The sequence below is a fragment of the Podarcis filfolensis genome, assembly GCF_964270895.1.
Source record: "Podarcis filfolensis genome assembly, chromosome: 11".
NCBI classification, from domain to species: Eukaryota; Metazoa; Chordata; class Lepidosauria; order Squamata; family Lacertidae; genus Podarcis; species Podarcis filfolensis.
In genome coordinates this window covers 26,213,264-26,229,922 of record NC_139613.1, presented here as the reverse complement: position 1 = coordinate 26,229,922, position 16,659 = coordinate 26,213,264, and the positions used below count along the sequence as shown (strand labels likewise).

Genomic DNA, 16,659 nt, shown 5'->3' with positions numbered 1-16,659 from the left:
AGCACTAGTGTACCTCCACTGAGCGCATATCAGGATCCAATCCACAGTATGTACATGTCAATATTGGGCTATTGGCCTGATCCAGCAGGCTCTTCTTATGTTCTTAAAGAGCCCGGTGGATCAGGCCAACAGTCCATCTAGTTCAGCATCCTGTTCTCACAGTGACTAAACAGTTGCCTATGGGAAACCAACAAGCAGGATTTGAGCACAAGAGCACTCTCCCCTCCTGTGGTTTTCAGCTGCCTCCAACGGTGGAGGCTAAGTATAGCCATCCTCACATCAGCTTTAAAAAATAAAACACAAAGGAAACCATCCCATAACAGCAAAAACCAATAAATAAACTAAACAAACACACACACGGAAGAAATCATTAATACAATCCAAGTCAAGAATGCATGTAGGTGTTTCTTTTAAATCAAAGCCAACATGGCCACCTACAACAACAATAAAAAACTTTGTATTAGCTTTACTAGTAAGTTAGAAAATATGGGATTTTATCATGGAACTGCTGAGAGTGAGTTTTCCCATCCGCTTTTTTTGGCTTGGCAAGACCTAAGCCATTAATGTACTTTGACAACCTTCTCAATCCAAAAATTATATTCATAAATAAGAAAATTAAAATGGTTCCGTTTTAAACATTACTTTTGCAAAATAACCATTATCTGAGAAACACACATTATTTGTAAACAGTAGGTAGTAATGGAATGAAACCACGAGTCAGCTTTTGAAGCAGGAAGTTAAGGAACCATTTTGCAATGCCTGAAGACATTTTTTAAAACTCATCTAAATACCATTAAACATCTGCTTTTTTATTCCATTGATTTAAACCATTTCTAAAGACTCATGATTCAAAAAGGTAAAGATGGTAATTTAAAAGCCATGGGGAAACATTTCTCCCCAGGGAACATTTCTGAAATACAACAACCAGGCTCCAATAAATGATGAATCTGTTGTGCTATTGCTTTCAGTACAGTATAGGTTATCTGGCATTATCTTGAAGTACTGCATGCATCATTTCACTTGAAGAAAAGATACTTTAGAAACTATAACAAAAAGGAGGAAAAACATAAAGGCTGAAATCCTAAGCACAATTACTGGAAAACAAATTTCATTGTCATATTAAGAGGCTCACTCGCTTACAACTGAAAATATATCCTTGTTATAAACTTGTTTTTATAAACTTAGTCAACTAGAGCTGACCTGATACTAACAATGAAGGTAAAAGGTAAAGGTAAAGGACCCCTGGATGGTTAGGTCCAGTCAAAGGCGACTATGGGGTGTGGCGCTCATCTTGCTTTCAGGAGCCAGCGTTTGTCCACAGACAGCTTTCTGGATCATATGGCCAGCATGACTAAACCACTTCTGGTGCAACAGAGCACCGTGACGGAAACCAGAGCGCACAGAAACGCTGTTTATCTTCCCGCCACAGCGGTACCTATTTATCTATTTGCACTGGCATGCTTTCTAACTGCTAGGTTGTCAGAAGCTGGGACAGAGCAACGGGAGTCTCCCTTATAGTTTCATAGGGGAACTATACTTATTGAACTTTTATTTCAATGTGTCTGAATTTACATACCACTGAAATTATTAACAAGCTTCAAAATCTGCAGATGGGATCGCATGTTTCTTTAGATAAGTTTCAGAACTATGCAACAGAAAGCACCACTGCATGCTAACGTTGTTGTAACATGCATACCGTATTTTTCGCCCTATAGGATGCACTTTTTCCCCTCCAAAAATGAAGGGGAAATGTGTGTGCATCCTATGGGGAGAATGCAGGCTTTCGCTGAAGCCTGGAGAGCGAGAGGGGTTGGTGCACACCGACCCCTCTCGCTCTCCAGGCTTCAGGAAGCTATCCACAAGCCTTGGGAGCCCGCAGGAGTTCCCGCCGGGCTCCCAAGGCTTGCGGAGAGCAGCCTGCAGCCCGAAACCTGGGGAGCGCGCCAGGCTCCCACAGCTTGCGGAGAGCTGCCTGCATCCCGAAGCCTGGGGCACGCGCCCCGGGCTTTGGGCAGATATCCGCAAGCCTGGGGAGACTGGCGCGACTTCCCGCCGGGCTCCCTAGGCTTGCAGATAGCAGCCTGTTCTGGGGGCTGGGGTCGGGGGAAGCTTTTTCTTCTTTATTTTTCTTTCTTTATTTCCGCCCCCCAAAACTAGGTGCGCCCTATGGGCCGGTGCGCCTTATGGGCCGGTGCGCCCTATGGGCCAGAGCACCCTATGGGGCGAAAAATACGGTAATTACAGTACAATCCTATTCAAAGTCCAATTTTGTTTATATGGTTTTAACATTAAAAAGGCAAGTGGGCTTAAATCACTGTTTGAGTAGCCTGAAGAAATGAAACCTTGCAATAAATTAACTATGTGGCTAAATCATTTAAGAATCTGTATGCTAACAGGTACTGCATGTTTTTGCGGGGAAGTCAAGCTGTCCTCAAGGGACGTGGGTGGCGCTGTGGGTAAAACCTCAGCGCCTAGGACTTGCCGATCATATGGTCGGCGGTTCGAATCCCCGCGGTGGGGTGAGCTCCCGTCTTTCGGTCCCAGCTCCTGCCCACCTAGCAGTTCGAAAGCACCCCCAAGTGCAAGTAGATAAATAGGTACCGCTTTATAGCGGGATGGTAAACGGCATTTCCGTGTGCTGCGCTGGTGCCGGCTCGCCAGAGCAGCTTCGTCACGCTGGCCACGTGACCCGGAAGTGTCTCCAGACAGCGCTGGCTCCCGGCCTCTTAAGTGAGATGAGCGCACAACCCTAGAGTCGGACACGACTGGCCCGTACGGGCAGGGGTACCTTTACCTTTACAAGCTGTCCTCATCCTTCAAAAATACTAAAGAATACTAAAGAAGGTCAATAAGTGGTGTATTTCCATGTTCTATCCCCACGTGCCAACCAAAGGATTGTTTTAAACCAGGGCAATTTGCTATACTGATTTAAATAGGCAAGAAGACTAACCTAACTGTTTCCCATGGGAGGTTAATACATTTCCTAGAGAGGAATGCATGCCATATTTAACGTTTTGGTATAAAACTAAGTAGTCAATAGCAACCTAGGACCATAACCCAAAAGCTTTGGCCATGTAGTCTATATGTCTTTTGTTCTGAAGAATTGTATCTGCTTCGAGACAGATTTCTGTGTGGCTCGTTCTATATAAATACAAGGATAGAGAGTGTGATCACTTACTTAAATATAAGGCTGAAATTCTATGCACACTTACTTCATACCTCTGGACTGCCCTGAAATTTTCTTTTAAATCAGATTAACATACAAAACCCCATCTCAAAAGCGTTACTTTTATCTATGCTGCTACCCCCTTTACTTTTGAGATTTGCCCAATGACTTCTTTCTGGTTCTTTGAGTGAATCATATTAAAATTATCCAGACTATCCAAGAATGTTTTGATATGCTCTAACATAACTTATATTCACATCATCCTTCGTTTATCCTGCCCTATGACTTGACCTCACCTGCAGCTGTCCCTGCTTTTCTCAAAACCACTAAACGTCACACCACAAATTTCCACCATGAAAACATTTAATGAGGGAAGGCATTGAGAAGCTCAGTCGTATCTTCCTTTATCAGCAATGCACCTCCTGAGATGAAAAATGAACTGGCTTTATCCTTTATCTTCCTTTTTCTTCCTAACAACTTGCTATTTTCTAACACTTGATAGATAAAATATTATATATTTTATTCCATGCTGTTTGTACATCATTATAAAGATTGAAGTAAACTAGATAAAGAAAGTAGAACCAGCTAATATAATAAACTTGACTTAAGAGCTGTTTATTATTAGTCCATTGCATTCTCATACCTTCCAAAGGATCCTTATTCAATCCCAGTTGACTGATAATATATCTAGGAATGTCAGTTTTAATGCCCTGTCCCTCTTTTGCATGTCCTTCAGCAGCTTCAAGAAGATAGTAAAATTCCTCAGGATCAAATTCCTAAAAAGAAAAGAAAAATCACTGCAGAGATCTTCTGTGTTTACTTAATTTGGTTGCAAGTCATTAAGATGCCTTTCTTATGATAACAATTTTGATGCATAGCATCCCCACATGCTGCAAACACCACCACTGCCACAACCATTGTGGAATGGCTTATCATTGCAATCAAAGGGAAAGAACAACAAAATCTAAACTTTAGAGAGTGTACAAATTCCTCTTATTTCAGTTTTGTTCTAGCAGATTTCACATTATTTCCCTTTTGCAATTCAAATGTTTCCGTTCATATATATTTGCGTACCGTGCACAGTGAGTTCTATTGTTTGGGGGCAATGACTAAATGTAGACTGACTGAAGGCAGCTTTATTGATTACAGCTTGCCAGAGTTTTGCAACGATCCAAACACTGAGCAACCTGTTTGTTGGCTGACGTTGCTGCCCCCATCACCATCCTGAGTGTAAATCTTCAGGGAGTTTTCTGACTCCTAAGCCTACTATGGCCCCTTCTGAGGGATGTGTGAGCAACCTGGGCATGCTGTGGCCAAAAGCAGCTCTCCAACCTGGGGCCATCGTGTGACTCCCGCAAGACTTCTTATGGTGATCCTCCTCAGTCCTGCCCCTCCTCAATGCTCACAACAAACATGGTGACAAGTTAAAGTTCTATTAGCACCTATGACTGATTACTGATATGGGGAAGGCAAAATCCTTTCAGTGCCAAAGCCAGCTGTAGACACTCTCTCTCTCTCTCCCCCACAAACCCCCAGCTAATCATTTTGTGATGGCACTGATGTATTGAAGGTGATTTATTGTTCCCCATTTTTATCAGTCTGTTTCATCAAAACCACCTCTCCCTCTCTCTTTCAAAACAGAAGACAGTGCTAAAATGGAAGTGCATACAAGACTCCTTAAAGGGATATCTGTGACAGCAGTTGACGCTGATGTGCACTAGGTAAGAGCCACCTAACAGCTGATGCAAAATTTCTTTGCTCCATATACACCTCCATCATGCTCCCACTTACTTGTCTTTTTCTAAAACGTTGTAACCTTTCCTCAACCTTTCCTTTTAAGTCTCTTCCAGCTATACTGAACTGCTTTTTCGTTTTGTTTATTTGTATTTGTACTTCCATTAATTTTATTGCATTGCTTTGTTTGAATTACTTCGATAAAAATTGTAAAATAACAACTACTACTACCAACACTACTATTACTACTACTAGAGGCCATAATGGTTATGCAACACCTTTTTTCTGCTGCCCCCACCCCACATAAATGGGTGTGGCAGGGAAATCTCTAGGCCCCATTTCATCCCCAATTACATTGTGAGGAAAATACTCGTGCCTAATAAACTTGGAACAAATCTGATTTTATATAGTATTTGTTTGGGACATTTAGCAGACAACCATTAAAATAATCTGATTTAAATGGACCCATTCCAAACCAGACCACTAGAGAATTCACCTATCGCTCCTAATAAGCTTTCCTCACCATGACCCTCATCCCAAACACCTATAAATACATGAAGTGATAAGCCACTTGGAAGCTTAGTAAAATATGAGGCTGGCTGCAATCTTTTTCCACGGTAAGCAACTGATTTCACGGAGACCTGCAGAGTGTCTCCCAAACAGGTATATATATAATCATTAATCTAAAATATAAGAGCATGGACTTCTGGCATACGGGTAATAATACACAGAAACCTATGCTTGTGAAGAAATAAAACCTTAACTTTGAAAATGTGAAAAGATAAACAAAGGGCATAAAAACACTACACACCTACCAGCCAAAACACTATCTTTCAATAAACCAATAGAGTAGATAAAGCAGAACATATGCATTCAATCCACAGACCACATGGTTCAAACATTTGCATTCTATTTTCCTAGCTTTCACTCACTTGCTCCCAGAGATCAAGAAAGGCAAATAAAAAACAATTTCACCACTACTGAATGCTTACACAGTATCCCAATCTAAGACTGCAATTTGTTGTTGGGGGGGGCATACTAAAAATGTACTAAAAGCAACAATATTGAATGAAAAGCACTCATTCATTGGAGCTCTTCCACTGACCTTCAATGGCAACCCAACTGATTAAAATAAGCATAATCTTACCAAACATTCCAGTAAGCGAGCAGGACGTGCTATGACAATAAGAATCTTTCGGACGAGCTGCTTAATAAATGCCAGTTCTCCGCTTTCTGATCGTTCTTGGGCCTGATAAAGAAAAAGAGACTTGATGTTATATATGGACATAGAGATAGAATTAATATGACAAACCAAACATAATACAGTGAAATGAACTGTATATTCTTCCAACACAATCATTTCTACAGTCACATGGGTTACCACCTCAACATAGCCACCATGTTGACACAAGTAATACCAATACCTCTGTTGTTAAATGCACAACCTGTGTGTGTGTGTGTGTGTGTGTGTGTGTGTGTGTCCATCCATCTCCTATGTAAGGGGAGCTTCTTAGTGCAAGTGCAAGAGAAAGCTTAGTAAAATAGTCATGCTGTAGAAGGAAACCCATAGTTGGTACACATATTTGGCAGATTAGTTTTAAGAGGGCTTGTAAGGAAATGGTTTTGTGAGGAGTTCTTTAATTTTGTTTTGAATGTTATCATAAATTGCTCTGGATTTACTGAAAAAACAAGGTTAACATTTATAGGTAAGTCATATAGCTAAATCAATGCTAACTGTTTGGTAGCTCAGCTAACTCCAAACCATATTAATGCAGGCACCGGTGCACCCTACTACCCCAAACAATGAACTGTAATGTCAGGATTGACAGTACAAACTAGTTAGTTCTTACATTTTAATCTTGCCTTTGCTATGTGCATCTCAGGGTGAACATCTGTCCAACTGTATACATGTGGTAGAAATATGAACTCAGTTCATTAAGAATCACTGCTGGAATAGCATAGGTGCTGGATTAAATATTTTTTTTATTAAAAAAAACCCCAACACTGTATGTTTATGTGCTCACAGATTATGTTTAGCAAAGCAATCTATGGATGGAATCTTGCTTCTGCACATGGACTGCCACTGCTGGATGAGAGCAAATTTCCTTAGATCTGAGCTGTGCAATCATCTGCCTTAGGAGTAAACATTTTACCTCTATCTGTGGAAGCAGCAGCAAATAAAATGTACATGGGGGAAAATAGCAGGTGAGTAATCTAAGCAGAATTACTGGGATGGCAAATTCAGTAGATGATCAGAAAAGAAATTGAAAGTATAATGTGAAAGAATGGGAACAAAAAGAGCACTTTTTTGAAGAAAGAAAAAGCTTGGGAAAGAAATTGCAATAGGTTTTGTACTGCATTCCAAATTTCTTTCAAACTTTTTTTTGTCTAGTAACAAAGAATAGACTTTCAGAGACCTAATGAATGCAAAGAAGCCATATGTTGCTTCTCCTGTCTGAAGGATATTGACGCTCCTTTGTTCATATTGCAAAAAAGGCACTTCTTTGTCTGAATAATAGAAGCTGCAGGATAAAGTTCAAATGACATTCACAACTTATTCTCCAGTGTACTAGTAGATATCCACGAGTGTGAATCTGAATCAATCCAAGTTAGATGGTTGATTGCATTACTAGAGACTTACTTTTCAAAATATTTTTTTACTTGTGAGTTAAAATCCCATACATGTTAACTCTTAATTAAAACAATATGAAAAATTAATTTCAGGATAGGTTTTTTAAACACCTAGTAGTTTAAAGGCAGTATGCATAGATTATTGCATTTTATTGTATGGCAAATTTGAGAGAAGAAACAAAACGGGATAAATGATTTTCACTATTCCAGTCTAGCAAACATTAGTATGTTGAATGCATTACTATTTGTATCAGATGCTTAAACCTGCAATACTAGGTGAGCTTGTGAACAAAAAGATCACAGGAAAGTAAAAGGAGGTTGCTCCAAGAAAACATTAAACTCAAATTGACCTTGACCTTAATACAAATATGTCAGCTAAATCAAGCTGCTCAGATGCCTTGTGACTTCCCTTAGCCATGCAAAGCAATAACAATGTGCCAAGCAGCAGGAGACACAGCTATCCACTGAATGTCACAGCTGGGAACTGACAACAATTGCATCATCAGAAACCCGAAGTGCGTTCCCACAATTTAGTTCCAGCAAGCAGCAGGCATTCCTGCAAGGATTTATGTTGAAATGAACACTATAAAGGTAGCAAAAATGGGAGTTTTCATTCTTGGGAATAAAGGACACCTAAATAAAAACCATAAAAGCTCAGTTTGAGCTCAAAGATACTGTTTAAAAGTGTACTTAGGAATCAATTTTCTTATCAATAATTTAATGTTACCAAACATCGTGCAAACCCAAGCCTTTTTTAAAAATCCCAAAATGTTCTTAAAAACTCCTGCATTATTCAAAAACCTTATTATTTTTGCTAACATTTTAATAGGATTGACCATGGACAATTCAGAAATATTATTTCACGTTGTACTTGGACGGAAGACATACCCAGGTCTGTGATACATTTAAACTACATGTAATAATTTTGCCTGAACTCATCTTCATCAAAATGTTCAATGATTTGTTAATACAGTAAACAAATTCACAGATAAGGACCAATGGTCTCTTCCCTCAAGCATGTAAATGACATCAGGTGTGATATACCTAAGCTAATTCATGTAAAATGGAGGTCTGCCTTCTGAACTAGGAGAACATGCTATAAGACAGGGGTCGGCAACCTAAGGCCCATGGGTCACAAGCAGCTCATGGGGGTTGTTTAACCAGCCCATGGACCCCCGCCGCCCGCTCAGTCGGCTCCCGTGCGCCACGCTAAACCAGCACGGAGCAGAGCGGGGACAGCCTTCCGCGACACTAGCCGGCTTCCCATTGGCTGCAGGAAGTTCCTGCAGCCAATGGGAAGCTGCACACACCTCCTCCGCACCAGAAGGAGTGCCGGAAATAGTGTTTGCACGTGCGTGCGTGCATGCAGCACACACACTCCAGCCCACTGCGGCATCTGCGGGACTGTGAACCAGCCCAAGCCACAAAAACTTTGCTGACTCCTGCTCTAAGACATGTATCATGAATGCTGCCTTGGCCAAAGCATAAAAATCCACCTTATAAGGCTTAAAAAGATACTGGGACTAACCCATATGGCCAACTGATTGACTTTCTGCAGAGGCACATTTAAGGAAAATGCTGCTGCTCTTGCTGAATGAGCAAAACTCTTGATGGGTGGAGGCAAATGAATGATGCAATTATACACTTGGAGCCACCTTGCCAACATGGTGGATGGAGGAGGCTTTCTTACCCAAGGAAGAAGGGTGAAATATACTAAGAGGAAATCTGGCTGGTGGAAGGGCTTGGCATATGTAATACAGATTTTCAATGCCTTCTGCAAGTCTAATGAATTTCACATTCTTTTGTATAGCTTTTCCTTAACCGCACAATTATTACTAGATTGGATAAAATTAGCCAAAATTATTAGACTGGACAAAATTAAACTTGGATATAATATTCCTTTTGTCTACGACAGAGGAGAGTATAAGACTATTTCATCCGAGGCACAGAGGTACTGCCTAAGTTACATTCTAGGATAAAATAAGCTAGCTTTCAGATACTTCATAAACCAATTATATAGAGTCATATGCTTTAAGGTCCCTTAGACAACCGCGAAGGTCACTGAACTGACCAGACCCACTTAAAGAGCTGTACGTGTCTTATGTATTTATTTTTATAGGTCAGTTGCCATAACTATCTCCAGAGCTGCATTTTCTTCAACTAACGTATCTCAGCAATTTCTAAACCATATTTATGTGGTTCATACCTCTTGTAGGAGCTTATCCAATTTGTGCTGTAACTCGAAGAAGTATCGTGAGGTGATGAGGCCTTGATGAGATTTATCCAAGCAATCACGAGCCAGCTCAATGATCTGGTGGTGGGTGAAACTGAGAACTCCATCTGCCAAGGGAAGGACGTTATCAGGAGAGTGGTTGGTGATAATCTCCTGAAGTCGCTCTTCCATCTGAGCAGTAGCCTATCAAAATAAGTTTTATGGGTTTAATCAAGAAGCTATTAAACATACTTCAGATTTAAATTAAAATCCTTGCAAGACAAAATAGAAGTTTACTGAACCTGTAAACTTACTTGATTGATTGATTGATTGATTGATTGATTGGACAGTTGCTTTATCTTGCCCAGGGCAACTCAAAGCAACTTACAACCAACCAACCAACCAACCAGGCAACAACCCCCACATAGGAGAATAAAGAAATGCATTAAAAAGAGACAATGCATGTACTTTTGTAACCAAAGGAAATCTTTAATAAATTTATTTAAATATATATCCTGCCCATTTCTAAAAAGGCCACAGATGGTGATCATATAGGCCATACATACTAGCCTGGCTTTCACGTTACATGAAACATAGTTTAAAACCAACTATGGTTTAATGTGAACAAGCAATGTGTTTGTGCACATTACTCAAATTTCTTGTGGCACTCCTCTCCTGTTTGTGCTGCTACCACACAGAGGACAAAACCAGCCAGAGTCTGACTTGTCATGTAGTCCAAAGAAGGGGCTTGTGGTTTGTTTCCTCCAAACAAACCACCAGAAGTAACCACTTTAGCTTGTTTTAGCTACAGTGCAGAAGGAGTGGGGGGAAAGTATCATGCAAACTTTTGACCAGCATACAACAGCACTGCTCATTCACATTAAATCAGCTTCTTTTAAACTATGGTTTAATGTGGTGTGCAAACTGGGCTGTAGAAAGAGGTAGAATTTTATCCCTCTTTCAAACGACCTGGCATTTATTTAAGAGATTTATACTCTCTTTAGAGGAAATCCTCCACAAAATGGACTGTAGTACATTATAAAACCTTTTAAAGCACATAGTCAAGTCAGCGAAACAAACAACATTAAAACCACTAGCATAAAGCAGTAACAACCATACTCCAGCTAAATGCAGTTAACTCACCAATGCACAAATCAAATGTTTTGAGAAAAGACAGGTTTTTAAAACCTCCTTTTTAAATTTAAGACATGGGTCTTCCTGAATGCTAGAGGAATTCCATTTCATAATTGTACAGCAATCAAAAAAACCCTGTTACTCTGATAATTCAATATTAATAATATCTACACTAAAAATAAACATATATTTCTAAAGCACACACTTGCAAATGTTGCTTCCACAAAGTTATACATGCTGCTTCACCAGGATTCCATGTATTTGCAAGGAATTATCTGGGCTGTGTGTCCTGTCATTGCATCTTACACTGCCAAAGAACCTTCTAGAAAGTTATGTACCCTGTGTAACTGTTACCATAAAACCAAAGCTTTTTGGAAAGCGACGAGAACTATAATGCAACTTTGTCATGATTGTTTCTGAGACAGATCAGCTGACAAATATTTTAAAGAATATTGTTGCTTTATGATAGCATTTTTGGCTTAAATTAATTAATCTGATATACGAAATATAACAGAACACCTTTTTTTAGAACACAGATTTCTTATCAGGTCAGCTTTAGAATGCAGTGAATATTCATCTTTACCTTTGGGAATCTTTCTTTGTATACATGGTTCATCATAATGATTTCATGGTCACAGCAGGCAGGAGAACGTCCAGGGCTGCAAGTAAAGCAAAGCCAATCATCCCTTGGATCTTGTACTGAATGAACTGAAAATGAGGTCTATAATTTATGTACTCTCTTCTGTAGGCAGTCAGTATTATTATTACTACAGGACAAGTGGGACTGCAACAAAATGTGGCAGAGTGAAGAGGTCTTCGTCACTGTTCCAGTCTGTCTGCCATGCCTTCCTCTGCAACACTCCATTCTAGTCAACCCTCCAACCTGGTTTTCTGTCCTGTCCCCTGTACCTTGCCATGTCAGCCAGCTTGACCTCTGAACATGCTTTTTTGTAAACTGATAAAAACAATGTTTTCAAGAGCTGGGAGTCAGTCCACTCCCTGTTTCCAGAGGTGTAGGCATGTTAGTTCGCTGCAGCACAATCAACAGTGTCTTTGTGACATTTTAAGACTAACTTAAGACTAATTTGCTAGTCTTAGGGGCACAATATTTTTGAACTCAGTCCTAAATACTGCAGATGCAAAAGGCTGCTTCCACCTTTCCTACTTTATAAGAAAAGAAGAACGAGCAAGTATGTATTTCCTAAGGCTAGGCACCTAATATGCGCCTTGTATCAAAATAATTTATGTGGGTTCTGAAACTTTATAAAGCAGGTTTACATGACCTGGGAAAACAGGTTCTAGTACACACATATCACTAAATTCTCATCAGCTATCTTTAAAGTAGAATCTGTGCTCTGTTTTGTTAGGCCTGTGGCCAAATTCTGTAAGATGTAATGTAATATAATGAAATATAATATAATGTAGTTGCACTGTGTTTTCATTGGGGGGTGGGGGGACTGTGCAAAAGACACAGAATTTCAGGGTAAGTATACATGTTGACTATTGGAGAATTCCATTTTATGCAACAGAGCCTACTGACCTCTGAATAACAGGACCCAGTTGTGACTCTTGCGCACCAGCTATGTCACTCTAGACAGGTTCTACCAGCTACTGTCCTCCTTCTACTTCATCCAGAATCTATTTGCTTATTGCATTTTGTCCCCTCTCAAGCCTCTATATGGCTAAGGGAAATTAAGGAGTGGGGGTGGTACAAGAGCAGCAAAGTGCCCATTTACATTAGACTGACTTGTTTACGCTGACACTAACACTACAACTCACTGTTTTTTCATATGGAGCTGCTGTTTCACTAAATCTAGAGAGTGACCACAGCCTCCAGGATACATGCAACACAGGTGAGAATAAAATTTATCCTTCTCAGGTAACTGGGAATCAGAAGAATGTAACATTTCAATCTATGGAGCTAAGGCAGGAAATCTCTGCAAGTTGTAGTTTCTGGAGACACTAGTTTTATATTAAACTAATGCCTTAAATATTTTGATTTAGTTCTGAACAAATGAAAAGATCACCTATATTTCTTTCTCTTTGTTGACAAGCTTCACCTCTACTGAGAACAAGAGAACTTCAAACTCTTGAAAAGAGCAAACCTATCACCCTATAATTTGGTTTCTCAACAAGTAGTCTAATTCTCTACAGATTGTGAATGTAGCTTTTTTTTATTAATCACCATAATGTACTCAGAATTTTGGAAGAGGAAGAAATTTAAACTAAATACTTTTTGTGATGGTAGGAATTCTGAATAATTTATGTTGCCACACAGCACATTTTCAATCTTTTCAATAGATATACTGAGAACATTTTGATTATTAAGCTAGGAAGCAACTGAAATGAAAATTATAAACTTAATTGTGAAGGTCATGATTTCACATTTCTAAGGGCAAGGCTAGTGGAAGACCATTTGAAAACTAATGTGCATTTTTAAAAAAAGCATAAGACACAATTAGTTCTATATTTTACTGCAATTCAAACATTAGTACAAGCACAACAACAACAAAAACAACATACCGTTTTATCCAGACTTTCCCTGACACACAATTTTGGACCCTGTTAAATGTTTTGAATCTCCGTATTTATTGTATTGCTTTACTGTTTTTCATGTTTTACATTCATGAAGACTGCCCAAAATATTAAGAGATTTAGAAATGCTTTTAAACAAGGTAACAAAATATAAAATAATGTTATAGTAACGTGCATAAAAAGTATAGTTTCTCATGAGTTTCCACATGAAGATATCATTTCAATTTCCTGGTAGGTCAACCCACCTCAGGCTTCTGGATCGTGGCCGCATTTGAGTGGTCCTACATCTATTATCACTGGCAATGCTTTCAGTGGCACAGAAATGTTTAGACAAAAAATGTAGCTCGTCTGGAGTTGGTTGGTATGGTAACTGGTGCAACTTCTCTTGGGAGGAACAGGATGACTGCAATAAACATGTGGAAGATAAATTCGTACCATAACCCTAAAGTCACGTTAAACATTTGTCTGGATTATACACAGAATAACTTCCTTATTCCTAAACTTTCTGAACACAGAAAATAAAAATGCAACCTTAAAGAGATTATAGAAGCAATAACATCATACAAACACTTTATATGCATCTGTACAGATACAGCCTTGCAATTTCAAGGACCCTTCCTGTGTATTCTCTCAGCCCTTGGATTTAAAACAGACAAAACTGCTAAGCATATGTATGAAACTAGTATAACATGATCATCCATTAACTACAGCTATCCTTTTTGATTTGCTGTGCTGTAATGCAACTTTAAAGATAATTTGGTGCAGAAGGTGACTTATCAAGATGATGCGTTGGAAAGTTACAGAAGCAATTTTCAGAAGCAATTTTGAGGAAGGCTTATAGCACAGTGGTAGAGCACATCCTTTGCATATGAAAAGTCCCAGGTTCAACCCCTGGTGTTTCCCATGTAGAGCTGGGAATAACTCCTACTGGAAACCTCCGAATGCTGCTGTCAGTGAGAGTCAACGTTACTGAGCTTGATGGACTGGCTTGGTATAAGGAAGCTTTCTATATTCCTGTGTTCCAGAATCAGTCCACTTAATACACTTTCCTACATGGATATTTACTTTGGTGTAGTAAAGAGGCACATTTGCTTTGCAGAAGGAACACATGATGGGGAACAACAGTTAGTTTCCTTCTAACAGGTTGCTGCTGCTTCTAAATCCCGAGGCAGCAATACTTCACCTTTCTGGAGAAATGCCTTACTGAAATTTCCTATCCAGTCTCCTATCCAGCATGTGTTCAGTCAATTATTCAGATTCACAAAGCAAACATCTGTATAAATCTTGAAGACCAAAATAGTTGCTTGCTTGAATATTACTATGAATAGATTTCCTTTTGAAATACTATCCTCTTTGTTTAAAATCTAGGAAGAAAAAGCAATGAGCAAAGGAGTTTTTTTATTAATTTTACCTTATCTTTTTTTTTATAAATTTTTTATTGGTTTTTCAACACATATTAAAAGACAATACAACACAATACATAAACAAACAAACATATAAACACGTATAATTTCTTGACCTTTCTTTCCTTAAACCTTCTTTCAGCGACTTCCCCATACCTCCCCTTTCTGCATCCCTGTTTTAAATCATTCCAGCAACCCCTAATTTCAATTTCTTATAGCACTTTCTTTAAATCTTTTTTCTCATATCCAATTGTTTGTCACTGCAATTCTATTTTGCATTACCCAAGACATTTTAACATTCATTAATTTTACAACAATTCTTAAGATAAACTTTAAATTTCTTCCAATCTTCTTCCACCGTCTCTTTCCCTTGGTCACTAATTTTACCTTATCTATGCTTACATACAATCCTTAAGTTAAGTGATTTGTGCTGACAGCTTCAGACTGATCAGTTAAGAACAGGCATAGGCAAACTTGGCTCTCCAGATGTTTTGGGACTACAACTCCCATCATCCTTAGCTAACAGGACCAGTGGTCAGTGATGATGGGAATTTAGTCCGAAAATATTTGGAGGGCCAGGTTTGCCTATGCCTGGTTAAGAAGTGTGAGAAGAGTCATGCTGAATCAGGTCACTGGCCCTTATAGTCCAGCATCCTGTTCACGTAGTGGCCAACCACAAGGCTGTGGCAGATTTAGGGGAGTGTGACTGGTTTGGTCACACTAGGCCTGGAGCCTTGGGAATGCCACAACTATGATTTAGAATGGAATATGAGAGGTGGGGAACGCCAATTCTGGGGGTTGTACAGGCCGCTGCTGAAATTTGAGACCCCAAGGTCCTCCACTCCCTGTGGGAAGCCTGCAAGGAGGACCTGAGCGCAACAGCACTCTGCCCACCTACAATTGCCAGCAACTGGTTTTCAGAGGCATATTGCCTCTGACAGAAGAGGTAAAGCATAACCATCACGACTTATAGCCACTGATAGCCTTCTCCTCCATGAATTTATCTAATCCTCTTTTAAAGCCATCTAAGTTGGTGCCCATAGGTCCACAGTTTAAATGTGCACTGTGTGAATAAACGCTTTCCTTCATCTGTCCTGAATCTCCCAATATTCAGCTTCACTAGATGTTCATAAGTTCTGGTTTAATAAGAAGGAGGCAGAAACGTTTTTCTCTACCTATTTCCTCCATGTTATACATAATCTGATAAGCTTTTCTCATGTCACCTCCTATTTGCATTTTCTCTAAACTAAAAAGTTCCAAATGCTGCAACCTTTCCTCACAGGAGAATTGCTCCATCTCCTCAATCACTTTGGATGCCCTTTTCTGAATCTTTTCCCACTCTATAATATTCTTCTTGAGGTTTGGAGACCAGAAGTGTATAAAGTATTTCAATTGTGGTCACACTACAGATTTGTATAACAGCATTATGAGATTGTCATAATGCTTTTTCACAGCTGCCACACTCTGGAACTACATCTTTATCGAGCTGTCCACTACAACCTCAAGGTCTCATTCATGGTCAGTCACTACAAGTTCAGACTACATGAGCATATATATATGTGTGTGAAATTAAAATGTTTTGCACCAACATGTATCACTTTACACTTGTTTGCACTGAACTGCATTTGCCGTTTTACTGTCCATTCATTTCTGTTGGAGCATTTCACAATCTCTTTTTTGCTTTAACAAACCCAAACAATATCATCAGCATGCTTGGCTACCTCACTGCTCACCCCTAACTTCAATTCATTTATAAACAAGTTAAAATGCACAAGTCCCAATACCAATCCTTGGGGGACTCCCCTTTCTCCATTCAGAGAACTGCCCTTTTATTCCTACTCTCT

At 39.4% G+C, this 16,659-nt stretch overlaps 1 protein-coding gene across 20 annotated transcripts in view; it reads right to left on the bottom strand.

Moving 5' to 3' along the window:
• The window catches only part of MAST4 (microtubule associated serine/threonine kinase family member 4), a gene marked incomplete at its 5' end in the record, with an annotated part of 200,946 nt that overhangs the window by 39,833 nt on the left and 144,454 nt on the right, over positions 1-16,659 (bottom strand). For all 20 annotated transcript variants that reach the window (XM_083575989.1, XM_083575973.1, XM_083575986.1 and 17 more), the window contains 5 exons: positions 3,810-3,942; positions 6,048-6,149; positions 9,738-9,947; positions 11,461-11,536; positions 13,658-13,815. In XM_083575989.1, coding sequence (XP_083432115.1) covers positions 3,810-3,942; positions 6,048-6,149; positions 9,738-9,947; positions 11,461-11,536; positions 13,658-13,815 — 679 coding nt within the window. The remainder of the gene's footprint in view (positions 1-3,809; positions 3,943-6,047; positions 6,150-9,737; positions 9,948-11,460; positions 11,537-13,657; positions 13,816-16,659) is intronic.